Source organism: Elephas maximus, chromosome 9 (assembly GCF_024166365.1).
Source record: "Elephas maximus indicus isolate mEleMax1 chromosome 9, mEleMax1 primary haplotype, whole genome shotgun sequence".
NCBI lineage: Eukaryota > Metazoa > Chordata > Mammalia > Proboscidea > Elephantidae > Elephas > Elephas maximus.
The window spans coordinates 22828180-22845085 of NC_064827.1; the positions used below are offsets into that span (position 1 = coordinate 22828180).

At 40.8% G+C, this 16906-nt stretch overlaps 1 protein-coding gene across 1 annotated transcript in view; it reads left to right on the forward strand.

Annotated features, from left to right (window-relative positions):
• Nucleotides 1–753: 753 nt before the first annotated feature.
• Nucleotides 754–16906, forward strand: part of LURAP1L (leucine rich adaptor protein 1 like) — a 45624-nt gene continuing 29471 nt past the window's right edge. Inside the window, exon 1 of the mRNA XM_049895884.1 lies at nt 754–1752. Coding sequence (XP_049751841.1) covers nt 1432–1752 — 321 coding nt within the window. The 5' untranslated portion in view covers nt 754–1431. The remainder of the gene's footprint in view (nt 1753–16906) is intronic.

Below are 16906 nucleotides of genomic sequence, written 5' to 3' on the forward strand. Positions count from 1 at the left end.
AAAATAGTATTTTCCTGCTTGAAGATTATTGATACACATTCAACGCTGAATCAAATCCGTAATCCATGCAGTTCATAGCAACTTTTGGGGTAGACGTATCTCAGATCAACAGGTTGCAAACTTTGAGCTTCTCCTAAATAGTTGAAAAACTAGAAAATTATCAAAGAATAATTTTTTCTTAATATTTTTTCTTCCATAATTAGAGTAAAATTAACTCTGAACTGTTCTCTTCCAAAATCCCACTGCTATCTATAGGGTCGCTATGAGTCGGAATTGACTCAACGGCAATGGGTTTAATCGCAATAGTCATATAAGCTATTCTATCTAATTCTTCCCTTCTGCTTTTGGGGATATAATACAACTTTGGTAAGGCAATTAATTTGGGCTGTACATTTACATTGAACTTTTGTATGAAACTGTTTTCCTCTTCATTAGCATTAAATCATAAGGAAAGGCTTCTAAAGCTAGATTCTTACCTTTTAGGAAGGTAGGGGTGGCGAATGAAACCAAATTTAAAGTCATTCTGACTAATTATTGTTAACTGTTTGAAGGTAACCACCAGGCAATTTCGCCGGGAAAAGGGAAAAATCTAATACCAGTGTTGGGTACTCTCAGTTTAAAGCAGGACGCTTCAACTTTGCTACTAGCAGCAGAGTTGAGACATTTCTTTGCTCTTCTTTTCTGTGATATACGGTACAAGGGTTGGCCCTGGTTTGGTCCACCTGCCAGCGGAGTTTAAAGTTTCCGAGGCTCGGAGGAATACCAAGACTTGGATCAAACAGCCTAAATGGGAAGAAGGGCAGTTGTGCTGCATCCAGGAAGCTGTTAAACGCCTGCTAAACTAAATCTTTCTTTTATGCGTCTTGCACACGACCGATCTCCTTTTCCATTGACCAGAGATTATTTCTGACAATCCAGGATATCCCGAAAGCTTGGACACATATGGCTGGAAAATGAAACGACCTAGGACCGTGGCCACGTAATTATTTTGTTGCCGCCTGGTACCAGATGGGCAGTCAGTGAACGGCGCAGAGATGTGAACGGACAGTTTTACAATGTGAAGCTAAAAAAATTGCATTCCCCTCTCTTTCCTTTTGGTCTACGGTACTTGCTTTTCCTCCTCTGCAATATCGATTAACTCAACTTTGCAGTGGAGTAGCCAAAAAGGAAGAGCATGAGGCGATCTAGATCGTCGTAGTCAGTGTCCGCGGCGTCGCAGTACTCAGGGAGCTGCGGCTGCGACCCGCCGCGTCCTGTACGGATTTCAGGGCTGACACCGCACAGGCGGTTATGAAGCGGACGGTGCGCTCAATCCGCCGAGGCTAGAGACCTGGCGCTGGGAGGGCTCTCCCAATCTCGCCGCAGCCTGCGAGGCCCCGCTGCCTCTCATCTGCTTCATTTGATTACCGTTCTCACCGTTCTTGAAAAGTCATGGAAGACGGCCCGCTGCCAGACCTCAGGGACATTGAGCTGAAGCTGGGGCGCAAAGTGCCTGAAAGCCTAGTGCGCTCGCTCCGCGGGGAGGAGCCGGTTCCCCGAGAAAGGGACAGGGATCCCTGCGGGGGGAGCTGCAGCGGCAGCGGCGGCGGCGGCGGCGGCGGCGGCTGCAGTAGCAGCAGCAGTAGCTGCAGCTTCCCTCCCTCCTTGTCGTCTTCCTCGTCGTCCTCCCTAACCTCTGGCTCCCCGCGACGTAGCCACTCCAGCGCCCTGGAGAGGCTGGAAACCAAGCTTCACCTCCTCAGGCAAGAGATGGTGAGTGTGGGGCGCCCGCCGCGGGGCTGGGAGCCAGGGGCGGGAGATGGGGCCATCGGAGGACGGGCTGGGGGAGAGGGCGCCAGGGGCTGAGAGCTCAGTGCTGGGCGCGTGGGAAACGCGGGCGGAGCAGCGCTCGGGGGGCGCGCGTCGGGAGGCAGCTGTGTCGAGGCTAGTTTACCCCGGACTTTGCTCGGTTACGGTTTGCTACAGCAGCAGAACCCCTGCTGTTGTACTTTGTGATAGCGCCATCACGCTGACCATTCTGCAGCCTCCAGGTGTCGGCCCGCTGAGGGCTTGCAGTTGCTCGACCCAAGTGGGGCCTGCTGTGCGCCGTCCACACTTCCGATAGGTTCAAAAGGTGGCCCAATTCATTACAGCAAAGGTACTTCCTGGTTTGCCCGGAGGTGGCGCGGCGGGGGCCCTGCAGCTCTCTTTTTGCTCACTCCTCTTCCAGCACCGCCCTCCCCTTGATGCAGCAGCCGCAGCTGCTCCAAGGCCGCTGTTGAGCTGATCCACCACAGCTGGTTCGGAAAACAATGGCTCACTCCTCCCTAACGTCCTTATGAATGGCTAGTCTCAATGTTTTGATCCAGGCGAACAGGTGATCCCCAGGCTCAGGGATTTACTAATGACCACCTTTTACCCTTCCCCCTCAGTCGTCCATCTGCAATTGTTTTCCCTGCTGTTTGCAAACGTTAGCCTAAGAATAGGACAATGGGGCAAGTACTGGAGCTGTGGATACTTGTTACTCCGATGTACTTAGATACTTATTTACTTGCTAGGAACTCTTAGACAAGTCACTTCGTCTGTATGGACCTCGGTCTATTTGTACAATGAGCTGGTTGGAGGACACGATCTCTTCCTAAATCCTTTGAAGAAAATGACCACAAAGCTACAGAAGAGAGGAGGAAGGTTGCAACTGCGGGCCTCAGTCGGGGATGGGATGGTGAGCAGGATTTCCTATATAAATGACAAGGTGTAGATGGAGATTTTCATGAAAAAGAAGTAACCAGAGGTGTTTTCCTAGCTCCTCTTTTTCTGCAGTTGGAAGACTCCAGAGGGAATAAGTTCCAGAGGATAAAGTAATCTTGGCAAATATATCAGAGCAAAAAGTCAGTCTTCAGAGGTCATGTCCTGTGTCTAGATTTTCCATTCACTATCTACACAAAGGCTCTAGGATGGCACCTTTAAAACCTCTGAAACATCGTTAAGGTTAAGCTACTGAAAGCCTTTCATTTTTTTTTTTTCTCTCAAGTACTCATTTTCTTCCCATGTGAAATATTCCAGATGTTGAAATCAGATACCAACCCAAAAAAACCCACTGCCCTCGAGTCGATTCTGACTCATAGTGACCCTGTAGGACATAGTAGAACTGCCCCACAGAGTTTCCAAGGAGCGCCTGGAGGATTCAAACTGCCGACCTCTTGGTTGGCAGCCATAGCACTTAACCACTATGCTACCAGGGCTTCCGAAATGAGATACCCACACACATATATACATGTATAGTACAAATTTTTCTTTTACTATACTCATTTTTTACTGTCTAAATACACACACATTCAGAGGTTATACATATCAGTCATTCAACAAGTATTTGTTAAGCGTTTACTATATCCTTGGAGGCCCTATGGGGCAGTTCTACTCTGTCCTATAGGCTCGCTATAGGGTCACTACGAGTTGGAATCGACTCAATGGCAGTGGGTTTGGTTTTCGTTTTGGTTGGAATTAACTGGGTGTGGAATACAAAATGAAAAAATTCGGGGACCTGCCCCTTAAGGGCTCTCAAATCCCTCTCACCCATTTGCCATTTATTACTTATAGCATAGCAAGCCAAATGTGTTGAAGAATTCTATACGGTTTTTTTTTTTTTTTAAGATGGTTATTTCCAACTAAAAAAACCTAGGCTTATCTATAATTTTCAATGAAAATTTCATGTACTTGATAAAAATTCTGTTCCCCCAAGCCAAGTCATAGTGTATATAATGATCATGGTATAGTAATTAAGGGGAAAAAAACAAAAACTGCAACAGAAACACTCAACAATAACAGCAGCAGTAGGTTGCTAAATTGACTATTCATTACATTTTTTATGTGTGGCATCAGCATCTATAGACATGGGAGCATTTTTGCAAGAACACATGTTTATATGTTAAACTTTGTTGTACTCTAATAAAGGTCTATATCAAGCACATGATAACATTGGCTTGAGAGCATTGAGGGAAGGCATTGGAAACAGGTATATTCCCTTGCCATTGAGACAGTTTTCCCCATTTCACATAATTCTGTGGGTGCTAAAAACCCCAGCTTCCTCACAAATTCAAACCAACAGATTTGTTTTATGTAGACTTGGCAGTTTTGTTATAAACACTGAACAGATGCAGTTCTGTAGTTCTTTCTGTCTCCCCCTAGCATCCCCATGTTAGAAGTTGGAGAAGTAGAGTTGGGCCAAGATCTCTTGTTATTCTTATGTTCTCTTCTGCCCTGTGCTATGGACATTGAGTTAACCTCCTTAACAGTATGCCTGATCACACGTTTCTTGATCATTCTTTTTACCTGCTCACGATTTTTCTTGTAGCTGGTCTGGAGTTATCCAGCTTTGGACCCACCCTTGGAGCTCCTTTCTCTGAAACCCTTTGCCATGTACAAGGTTTCCTGGAGACCTCCAGGAATTAAGCCTCCCTTCTTTCCTGTTGGAAACCCTGTTGGCGTAGTGGTTAAGAGCTACGACTGCTAACCAAAAGGTCAGATGTTGCAATACACCAGGCGCTCCTTGGAAACTGTATGGGGAAGTTCTACTCTGTCATATAGGGTCGCTATGAGTCAGAATCGACTTGACAGCAATGGGTTTTTGTTTTTGTTTTTTTTTTCTTTTCCTATTAGGATGGATGTGTGTATCCTTGACATAGTACAGTATAGACTTGCAGGGAGGTAGTCTTGACACTTAAGGTTCTTTACATACAAATAATTTCATCATCATTGTTTCTCTGATCTCCTTTATGCTTTTGTGGGTCATTTCCTTTAGTATTACCTGTGATTGTTATAATCACTCCCCTTATACATCCATGAGACCCAGATGTTAAGGAGGCAAATTGAAAAAGAGATTGAAGAGGGAGAGATTGAAGTTTGTGGACAAACTTCTGCATGCTGGATCCCTTATTAATAACATAAATAGCACTGCCCCCAATAAAGTATGTGGGCTTAAGGGGAATGTTGGAAAAGAAAATTTGTAGGCATATATTTGGAAGAGTAAGTCAGTTTCACAGAACCATCAGGATGATTGGGGGTGGGTATAAATTTTCCCAACGTGAAGTGTTTTTATTTTGAATTTAGAAATAAGGAAATTTGGCAATGCACTAAGCAAATACAGAGATACACAGAAGAAATTTATGATGATATTGGAAATAGGTGTCAGGCCTCTCATATAAAGTCTGCCCAGTAATAATTGTTTGCTGCTTTTCAATTCCCAGAGTGTTTTAATGTTTGTCCTGTTTGAGCCTGAGATCAAACTGGGCAAGAGGAAGTATTTCCAGCTGCATTTTGCAGATGAGATCATTGAGAAAGAAGGCCAGTGTCCCACAGCTAGTGAACAGAATCACGGCTTGAACTCATATCCTCTGATTCTGTGTTCTGTGCTTTTCCCCTGTTCCAGTCTGTATCCTCACAATTTTTTTTTTCAAAATACGATATAGTTCATGTAATCTGTGATATTCTCTCAGCGCACCCTAGAGTGGCAAACAAACGAAAAACTCCAAACCAGTTGCTGATGAGTAGGTTCCGAATCATCAGTAGAGATGATTTTTCAGAAGCAGTTCACCAGGCCTTTCTTCTGAGGTGCCTCTGGGTGGGTTTGAACTGCCAGCCTTTCAGTTAGTAGTCAAGCACTTAACTATTTGCATTACTGCTCAGAAAACCAAAGTGTAGTTTGGAATGGAGTAGATACTACCTATTGATGACACATTCTGGGTTCTATTAGATTCTGTACTATCTAAGGACAGTTGTTGATCTTTAGGGAATGCAGTGCCATTATCAAAGCAGATTTGAAAATACTGTATCCTGATGTCCATGTTTTTGGCACTGGTTTGCATAGCAGCTGTGTAATAGTGAAGTATAACATCTCAGGCCAATTCCTTATCCCAATTCCTCAATACTTGCTTTAATAAAGTTTTCTAGGCAATACCCAGGCCTAGACACAAAGGCACACATATATATAGACACACATACTTAAATGATACTAGAAGAACATAAATCAAAATGTCAAAAGTGTTGAGAATGGTCGATTTAGAGTCAGTTTTTATTGATGGTTTTTCTTTTTGAGCTTTTCCATGGTTTTCCACCTGTCGTAAATGGCTGGCTTACTTTTGTAAGGAAAATAAAAATAGAAATTATTTTGCAGTTCCCTCAAAAAGAGATAATAGTGTCATTAAATTAACTTCACGATTGCTTTGGACATATTCACAGTAGGTTAGGAAATTTCTGTCATTTACTGATTTCCCCTAAATTGGGCAAAAATTAAGAAAAATTCTTAGGTAAATAACTGAGAAGATGTTAAGTAGAAGGCGCCATCTTGGATGAGTCACATGATAGCTGGAAAGTGGAACTGTATTTTGGCTAGAGAAAAATTACAAACCAATATGTGAGTGAGTGTGTGGTACCGTAGCAGAGATCATATGTCGTGTTGAGACTAATAGATGAAGCTGAGGAGATTTTTCAAAGGAAATGTGTCCTGTACAAGGTATTAAAAGTGCTGATAACTAAGGGCTTAATATTAGAAATGAAGACATTGAGGAAAGAGGGAAATCCAGTTCCTACCAGTGCTTCTCCTGTCATTGGGCCCATGGAATGTTATCATATTTATTTAATCTAATAAATAAATCTTGTTGAAACATGTTTTCTTGCCAAGTGATTCACAAATTGACAACAGTGCAGACAGAGACCATGTGTTAGGGGTTCGCTTGTGGCTCCTAAAAAAATACGCTGAAGTCCTAACGCCTGCTACCTATGGATGTGACCTTATTTAGAAGTAGACTATTTGCAGATGCAATGAGTTAACATAAGATCATATGGGAGTAGGGCGGTCCCTAATCCAATATGACTGGTGTCTTTATAAGAAGAGGAGACAATAAAGGGAAAGCAGAATGCCTTGTGAAGACAGAGAGGTAAGAAGAGGGAAGACGGCCATGTGAAGATGGCAGAAATTAGAGTTATGCTGCCTCGAACCAAGGAATGCCTGGGGCCACCAGATGCTAGAAGAGGCAAGGAAGGATTCCTCCTTTAGAGCTTTCAGAGAGAGCATGGCCCTGCTGACACACAGTGAACTGCCTCCGGAACTGTGAGGGAATAAATTTGTTATTTTAAGCCACCGACTTTATGATAATTTGTTATCAAAGGCCTAGGCAACTAATGAAGTTAGCAGTGTTACTTTGCTAGAAACATACAGACACAATTCAAAGGATTTATAGCAAAAAACCAAAGAAAACCCATTGCTGTTGAGTTGATTCTAACTCATAGCAGCCCTATAGAACAGAGTAGAACTGCTCCCGTAGGATTTCCAAGGCTGGTAGCATAATGGTTAAGAGTTATGGCTGCTAACCAAAAACTCAGCAGTTCAAATCTACCACGTGCTCCTTGGAAACCGTATGGGGCAGTTCTACTCTGTCCTATAGGGTCACTGAGTCAGAATCGATTCAACGGCAATGGTTTTTTTTTTTTTTTTTTATAGATGCAGACTCCCATGTCTTTCTCCTGAGGAACAGCTGGTGGGTTCAAACCTCTGACCTTTCAGTTAGCAGCCAAGAGCTTAACCACTACGTCACCAGGGCTCCTAAAGGATTTATAAACAAAAACAAAACAAAATAAAATCGTTGCCATCAAGTGGATTCTGACTTCTAGTGACCCTACAGCCACTCTATAAACACCAAAAAAACTAACCCGTTGCTGGCAATTTGATTCCGACTCATAGCAACCCTGTAGGACAGAGTAGAGCTGCCCCACAGAGTTTCCAAAGAGCGCCTGATGGATTTGAGCTGCCAACCTTTTGGTTATCGGGCATAGCAGTTAACCACTACGTCACCAGGTTTTCCCAGTAACTCTATAAAAAAAAAAAAAAACTCTATAGGTAACTTGAAATCAGTGACATTTCCAAATAACAGTGGGCTCAGCCTTCTCCTTATGAATGTACATTGGAACGATGGGTACATACGTGAAGAGCACTTTCTGACCAAAAAAAAAAATCTTCCATTCCATTCATGTTGTGCAACCATACTGCCAAAACTGATGACCACAAAGTCTGTGAGAATTCTAAGTGATTATATTCATTTTTTTATTCATATCCTTGAGAATATAAAAGTATACAATTTGACTTTCTTTTCATAGTAATGATTCACAATGAGAAGACTTTTTCATGTATTGAGAATTTAGTTCTTTAAGATATGATTTCTGAAACTGGGGCTCATGGCTAGAGTCTCAGGGGTCACTGAGAATTTGTTCCTTTTTATTTGTTTTTCTTTAAAGGTGTTCATTCACTACTCAAGTGCATGGACCTCTGGCTTGATGGAAACTTCATAGGCTTTGGAGTCAGACAAGCTGGGCTTCTGGTGAAGGCTGAAGCAGGTCAGGGTACAGATCAACTGGGCCTAGCAGGTTGCCACAGGGCCCAAGGCCTGATTAAAACCCCACGCCTGTGGAGACTTAGCCCATCTCTGCTGTTGGGAGGGCCTTTCCAGCTCTCAGGAGCCTTCATTGTATCTTGGCTTTTTCATTCACTGGTATGTGGCTGCGGGCAAGTTATATAACCACTCTAGACTCCGCTTTCTTGTTAATATGAGGGTAAAATCATCTCCATTATGATGTAAGAATTCAATGAAGTAATATAAGAAAAACAACTATGACGTAAAACCTGTTGCCGTGGAGTCAATTCCAACTCCAGTAAGGGTGATGGTCATAATGGGCATTATGTCAGTGATGTGGCTGTCTCGTAGATATTGCCCTAAATGGGCAATGTAGCTTTGGGACTGATGGGGAATCTAGGTGCCTCCTCCACCAGACTGTTATCTATTATAGCCTCTCTCATGTCATCAAATTTTCCATAGATAACACATTTCTATGCAAAAGAAAAACAAAACATGTAGAGCCTTTCCCCAGCTTCAGTATAACTGGAGATCTTGATGTTTATTTTAAACTATCTTATCGCACTTTAATGTGTTGAGTAGGCTGCGAGTACTGTAGTGTAAATTAGAGACTTGTAGAACCTAATGTCAGACAGCCCACAAAGTTTGAGGAACTTAGACTGGTATTTGGAAACTTACAGTGAGACCTTTCTATGTGCAAGGCACTGTGCTAATTAAACATTTTCTATGTATTATCCCACTGACACCTTATAACAATCTTTTAATTAAATGTAATTTTCACAACCATTTTATTGATCTGGAATTGAGGATTATTGAAGTTAATGTTCAAGATTACCTAGATAGCAAGGGGATGAGCCAGACTGAGGTCAGAATCTGAGCTTTCAACCATGACATGGATGCTTATGTATAGAGCCACTCTTCTTCCAGAATTTCAGAGCATTGAACATGTTAAACTATATATTTCTTTTCCTAAGTTCCTGCCAGGAGGAAGAAGCACTAAAGACAGTCTCCGACTTAGGAGCACTTAAGATTTGGATGAGCATGTCCAAAAGTCACTGCCATCTGGTCCCGCCATCATATCCTTTCTCTTTTGCTACTATCACCAAGATCTCTCTAAATGTTTTGTCACACCCTACAAAAGCTGCTAAGTGAAGGATCCCTTGCCCAGATCAGTTCAGTGCTCAAAGCTCAGTAGTGGACCTCAACAGTGTTCAGGACTTAGGAGTTTGAAAAGCTTACCATTGGTAGCGTTTTAGTTCCCCCAAGGCTTTAGATAACTTACTAGAAAGAACTAGCAATTGGGAATCCTGACACCAACTTTAGTTCATTCTATCCATACTTTCAAATTGCTGCCCTTCTAATAAGAGCTCTATTATCCTATTTTCTAAGGAATCGACTCAACAGCAGTGGGTAGTGGGTAATCAGTTGTACCAAGATGAGCCATGACTTCCCAAACGTATACTTAAAACACACTACTGCAAATAGGGCTCAGTGTAAACTGCTTTTATAGAATTCAAAAGAAAAAAATAAGATTATATTTTCAAATGTCTCAGAATCTTAGACTTCAGAATAAAACCTGAATAGCTTACTTTTTAAAGAGTGGGCCAAAAATTGTGTTGGGTGTTTATATGAAACTATTGGTATCTTCATTTTAAGATAAGGAAACAATGGTTTGCAGAGGTTAAGTATCTTGACTAAGTCACTATAAGTGGAGGACCTATAATTCCCAGCTGCTCATTCAAACAAGAACCACTGTGCATCTGACTGTATGCTGGATCTAAACTACTCCCAAACCATATTATACCCATGTATTGTGAGATGTGCCCATTTATTGTGAGTGAACATTTCTATAGTAACTTCATCACACATCTTCCAATGGATCTTTCCTAATTGTTTTAAAAATATTGTTTTCTTTTAAAAAGTTAAGTCAATATTCTCTCATGATAACAGATTCCAAAAATACAGACATATATCATAAAAGGAAAAACTGAAAGTGCCCTTTACAATCCCCCATACTACACCTCATCCTCCTACTCTGTGCCCCAAAGGAAGTTTCAGTCTCTTCTGACATACATTTTGGTTTCTTCTTTTCTTCCTGTCTTTTTAATGACCTTTTGGGTTCTTCATATAGGATGTCCTTGATGTCATCCTACAACTCATTGGGTCTTTGGTCATTAATGTTCAGTGAGTCAAATCTATTCTCCAGATGGTCTCTAAATTCAGATGGGATATATTCAAGGTTGTACTTTGGCTCTTGTCCACTTGTTTTAATTTTAGTCAGCTTCAACTTGAACTTGCATATGAGCAATTGATGATCTGTTCCACAGTTGCCCCCTGGCCTTTTTCTGACCAATGATATTGAGCTTCTTCATCATCTCTTTCCACTGATGTAGTTGATTCGATTCCTGTGTATTCCATCTGGTGAGGTCCACATGTATAGTCACCTTTTACGTTGTTGAAAAAGGGTATTTCCAATGAGAAGGTCTTTGGTCTTGCAGAATTCTCTTATGTGATATCTAGTGTCATTTCTACCACCAAAGCCTTATTTTCCAACTGCCAGTTCTTTTTTGTTTCCAATTTTCGCATTCTAATCACCAGTATTATCAATGTATCTTCATTGCATGTTTGATCAAGTTCAAACTGCAGAAGTTGGTAAAAATCTTCAGTTTCCTCATCTTTGGCATTAGTGGTTGGTGCATATATTTGAAAAATAGTTGTATTTACTGGTCTTCATTGTAGACCTGTGGATATCATCCTATCTCTGACAGTGTTATACTTCAGGATAGATCTTGAAATGTTCTTCTTGACAGTACCTGCAATGCTGTTCCTCTTCAATTTGGTATTCCCTGGCATAGTAGACCATAACCAAACCAAACCAAACCAAACTCAGTGCTGTCGAGTCGATTCCAACTCATAGCGACCCTAGAGGACAGAGTAGAACTGCCCTACAGAGTTTCCAAGGAGCGCCTGGCGGATTCGAACTGCCAACCCTCTGGTTAGCAGTCGTAGCACTTAACCACTATGCCACCAGGGTTTCCTAGTAGACCATATGATTGTCCAATTCTAAATGGCCAATACTAGTTCATTTCAGCTCACTAATTAACGTATAGGATATTGATCTTCAAGCATCCCATTTCATTTTTGACAACTTCCAATTTTCCTAGATTCATACTTCATACATTCCATGTTCTGATTATTAATGGATGTTTACAGCTGTTTCAGTTTTGAGTCATCCCACATTAGCAAGTGAAGGTCCTGAAAGCTTTACTCCATCTGTATCATTAGGGTCAATTTTACTTTGAGGAGGCAGCTGTTCCCCAGTCTTATTCTGAGTGCCTTCCAACTTTAGGGGCTCATCTTCCAGCACTATATCTAACAGTATTCTGCTGCTATCCATAAGGTTTGCAACTGGCCAATTTTTTCAGAAGTAGATCACCAGGTCGTTCTTCCTACTCTGTCTTAGTCTGGAAGCTCTGCTGAAACCTGTCCACCATGGATGGCCCTGCAGGCATTTGAAATACTGGTGGCATAGCTTCTAGCATCAGAGCAACATGTAAGCCACAGTATGACAAACTGACAGATGAGTGGTGAAAAAAAAAAAATGGTATTAAAATTGAAATTTACTTCTCTTTAGTCATATACAGTTTTAACATAATATTCTTGAGTTTTTTCTGATGACAATAATACCAGTAAATCCTCCAAACACTGGGCTAGAAAGCTAATTTAGCACAAGATAATACATGTCACATGGAGAAGGCATGTGACATGTACTTGTCACGTGCCACAAATTCACAGGATTGCCACCCCTGAATTTATGTGCCTTCAGTCTTCCTGGCTGACAAACACTTTAGATTTGTTCAGACTTCGGGATTTTCCTGATAACAACACAGATTCTCTTTATAGAAATAAGATATAATCAGAACATTTGACAAGGGAACTATGGCTTGTAGAGTTTTAAGTAACTTGATTAGGTAACTACAAGTGACTTTATTTGACTTTTCTGTTAATGAAATAATTAATAGCCTTCAAATTGGCTATAATAAGAGAGGGATGGTAAAACCAGAATGATAGTATATTACTAACTAATGAGCACTCTCTCAGAAGACCCTTTTCATGGAAAGCTAGAAGTCTAGGGAAGCATGTAATTAGGGCTACTAGAGAGACAGGAAGTAAGGCAGGAATTTGATAGTCTCCTGGCACTGTCTGGCCCAACACTTCATTTGGTAGGTTCTGGGCAGCCCTTCCCCTTAACTCTCTTGGCTGGGCCTGCCAGTTTGGCCATTATAGTTCAGGTGATATTTCCTCAGAGTATTAATCCCATCCATTGGGATTTGGTCCTACTGGACTGCCTTTAAAGAGCAAGTGTTCATTCCTGAGCCTTGATGACTTATCAACTGATTTCAGATTTTCAGAGGATAATTGTTTTTCTCCCTTCCAAATTCTAGGTGCCACGTCACACTCATGTGCATGTTCCCCTGTGCTGTCAGCCACACATGCCTTTTGTAAAATCATATTTCATTAAAAAAATTCCTGAAGATTTGACTTTTTTATGTTAACTAAAGAAGAAATGATTAGGAATATCTATGGGAAATTAAACTTCTGGAATGTTCTTGTTTTCTGTGTATTTTAAGTGGAGACACCAGAAGTGAACTAGGATACCTCTCCTGATTTTCTATTTGGTGAGCAGAATAAAAGTGTTGCTATGTTAATATGGCCTCAGTAAACTCATACAAATTTTTTGACACCAAGCTCCCAAACAGTGAGATATGTCTAACTCAGTGATCAGCTCTTATTCCAACAGTTTTTCTGATTTGTGTGTGTGTGTGTTAACGAAACTAAACTTGCCTACGTTGATTTTTTTCTTTTTTTTTTTTTTGGTGCTAACAAAACAAATTTGAGACCAAACTTGAGAAGGAAAAGTCCCCCTCGTGCTGAGAAAGTTCAGCTTTCAAGGTTGACTAGCTCAGAGATCTGCCTGTAGTTCCTCAGCTGAGAATTGAATCATAAGTAGCTACTATTGACTTTGTGTTAGTGTAAAGTTAACTCCATTTCCAGGTTTTCTCTTATTGTAAGGTTTAAAAATTATTATTATTAAAATGATACATGTCGTTATAAGACATACAAACAGTATGTTGTTGTTGTTAGGTGCCGTCAAGTTGGTTCCCACTCATAACAACTCTGTGTATGAGAATGAAATACTGCCTGGTCCTGTGCCATCATCATACTCCTTGCTATGTTTGAGCCCATTGTTTCAGCCACTGTGTCAGTCCGTCTCGTGGAAGGTCTTCTTCTTTTTCACTGACTCTCTCCCTTACCAAACATGATGTTCTTTTCTAGGAACTGGTCCCTCCTGATAACATGTCCAAAGTATGTGAGATGAAGCTTGCCATCTTCGCTTCCAAGGTGCACTCTGACTGTCCTTCTTCCAAGACAAATTTGTTCATTCTTCTGGCAGTTCATGGTGGATTCAATAATTTTCACCAACACCATAATTCAAAGGCATCAATTCTTCTTCGGTCTTCCTTATTCTTTGTCTTCAGTCTTCCTTATTCATTGTCCAGTTTTTGCCTGCATATGAGGTGACTGAAAATATCATGGCTTGGGTCAGGTGCATCTTAGTCCCACAAACAGTATAAAAGGGTATATAAAGTGGAAAATAAAAGTTATCCACATCTCTGTTCTCAATTTCTACTTACCAGAGATAAACTACTATAAATAATATTTTATGGCTCCTCCTAGAAATTTTCTGAACGTATGCAAGCATACCTGTAGTTTCTTCTATATCTTTAGATATAATTGTAGCTATTTATGTGTGTGTATGCCCACATGTGCATTTGATTTAAAAATTGAGATTCTTAGGAGCTCATGGTGCAGTTATTTTTCTAGATTCAGCAAAGACTGTGCTATTGATTTCTTTTATTTTTACTTTATATATAAGTATATACACTTTGAAGCAAAATTTAAAGTACCATGCCTTTGAATAGATTACTAGCAAAGGACAGCAGCCATCGAGTTATTCTATTGGTACAAAAAGTATTTTAGCTGATGAGGCAAAGGGACAGAGTCAATAATCTCCAGAAACAGAAAGAAGCTTCATAAAAACTTAGGGTGGGAAGATACTTTAGAGCTCATCTGGTCCATTTCCCCACTGTACCTGGCCAGTTGATCTTTCTTTTACCCTGTGCTTGATCCTCTTTAGCAATGGGGGCTTCACTGGCTCCCAAGGCAGTTCTTTCCATTATTAGATACCTCTATTCATTACATTTGTTAATTGGCAATTCTAGTTGTTCATCAAAAGACAAACTCCATGATCGTTAACCATGGGAAAAAAGTTTCAGCCTGTATACCTTTAAACCATGTATTTATACTTGAAGATAGAAGATCTATCAGGTGTAAAACACAAAGCTCAGTGGGTTTGTCCTAGGCATACATGTGTATGACTAAAATAAAAAACTTGTCTTTCTTGCAGGATGAAAAAAAAAGTGGTAATGCCCTACATTGGCTAAGATGTGGAGAAATGGGCACTCTCCTGTACTGATGCTGGTCATGTCCATTGGAAGGCACTGTTAGAGGTGACTATACGTGGAGTCACCATGAATTGGAATTGACTCAACAGCAATTAACATCAAACTCTCAGAATTATTTGAAAGCATTCCACAGTCTCTTCATATGAGCCCCTGGGAGTGTTGCGGGTTCAATTATGTTGGCCAAAAGATAATGTTAAAGTTCTAATCCCTGGTATAACTGTGAATATGACCTTATTTGGAAATAGGGTCTTTGCAGATGTAATGAAATTAAGATGAGGTCATACTAGATTAAGGTGGGCTCTGAATCCAATGACTGGTGTCCTTATAAGGAGAGTAAGATTTGGAAACACACAAATACACAGGGAAGAAGGTCATGTGAAGACAGAGGCAGGGAATAGAGTGATGTGGCTGCAAGCCAAGGAATGCCAAGGATTGCTGGCAACCACCAGAAACTAGGAAGAGGCAAGGAAGGACTCTTCCCTAGAGTTTTCAGAGGGAACATGGCCCTGCTAATACCTTGATTTCAGACTTCTAGCCTAGTGAGAGAGTAAATTCCTGTTGTTTAAAGTCGTCCAGTTTGTGGTGGCTATCTTGGAAGAAGTACAGCCAGGATGCTTCTTAAAAGCAAAGATGGCAAGATTTCATCTCACATACTTTGGACATGTTATCAGGAGGGACCATTCTCTGGAGAAGGACATCATGCTTGGTAAAGTAGGAGTTCGGTGAAAGAGAGGAAGACCCTCAAAAAAATGGATTGACACAGTGGCTGCAATGATTGGCTCAAGCATAACAACAATTGAGAAGATGGTTCAGGACTGGGCAGTGTTTCGTTCTGTTGTTCACAGGGTCGCTATGAGTCAGAACTGACTAGATGGCACCTAACAGTAACAACAACAGTCTTCTACCATTTAAACATTTACTGATAAAATTGTATTGCAAAGAAATAATTAACATGGAACTACCAAGTAAAACTTAAGTGTATCACTTAAATGGATCAGTGGTTTTAGTCATACTGTAAAACTTAATGACTTATCGGTAGACTAAATGCTATTCATTGACACACAAGTATCTGGGCTAAAGATTTCCACAGGGTGAAAGTCCATATATACATGACTTCATTTTTCATTTTCCTAAATTTTAGACTATATATTCCAAGTTGGTTCATAATCTTGTTGAATATCTCTCTCTCTCTCTCTCTCACTGAAATCACTTTGAGGGCAGAGGAATAATGACTATTCCATGCCTGTAGTTCCCCAATACCTGGTCAGATATCTAGAGACTCAGCGTTTTATTAACCTGTGAATAAAAGTACACCTTAGTCCTACATTAAATGTTGCGTTAACAACAATTCCTTTTTAGAGTGAAATATAGAGCCCCAACCCCCTCCTCTAACTCCCACCTGCCAAAGCCAGTTACTTTCCTAAACTGTCCACTTAGGTCCCTGGCTAAAGAAAGACTAAAACATCTTTCTACTGCCTGTTACTGTGACTAAAAAGAACTTGTCTGCCTGCTTCAAAGCGGTGCAGCAGAATGTCTTCTTGCTTGTAAGAACTACTCTATCCTTAAGGTATTGTCAGTTTCAGGAACCATTTTTCCCAGGGGTGCTGGAAAAGTGTTGAAATGAATGGTAATTTTTTTCCTCCTTCCATAAATGCACAAAGAATATGCACATTTTAGTTTTTTGTCATCATAGTTTTCCTACTATGGAATCAGGTTTCAGGGTGAAACGAAAGAAGTTAAAAGAAAAAAATATGAATGTATTTATAGTATTGTATACTGTACAGGGAAACCCTGGTGGTGTAGTAGTTAAGTGCTACAGCTGCTAACCAAAAGGTCACCAACTGGAATCTACCAGGCGCTCCTTGGAAACTCCATGGGGCAGTTCTACTCTGTCCTATAGGGTTGCTATGAGTCAGAATTGACTCGATGGCAATGGGTTTGGTTTTTTGTTTTTGTTTTTTTTTTTTGTATACTCTACACATTGATATATAGTATAGT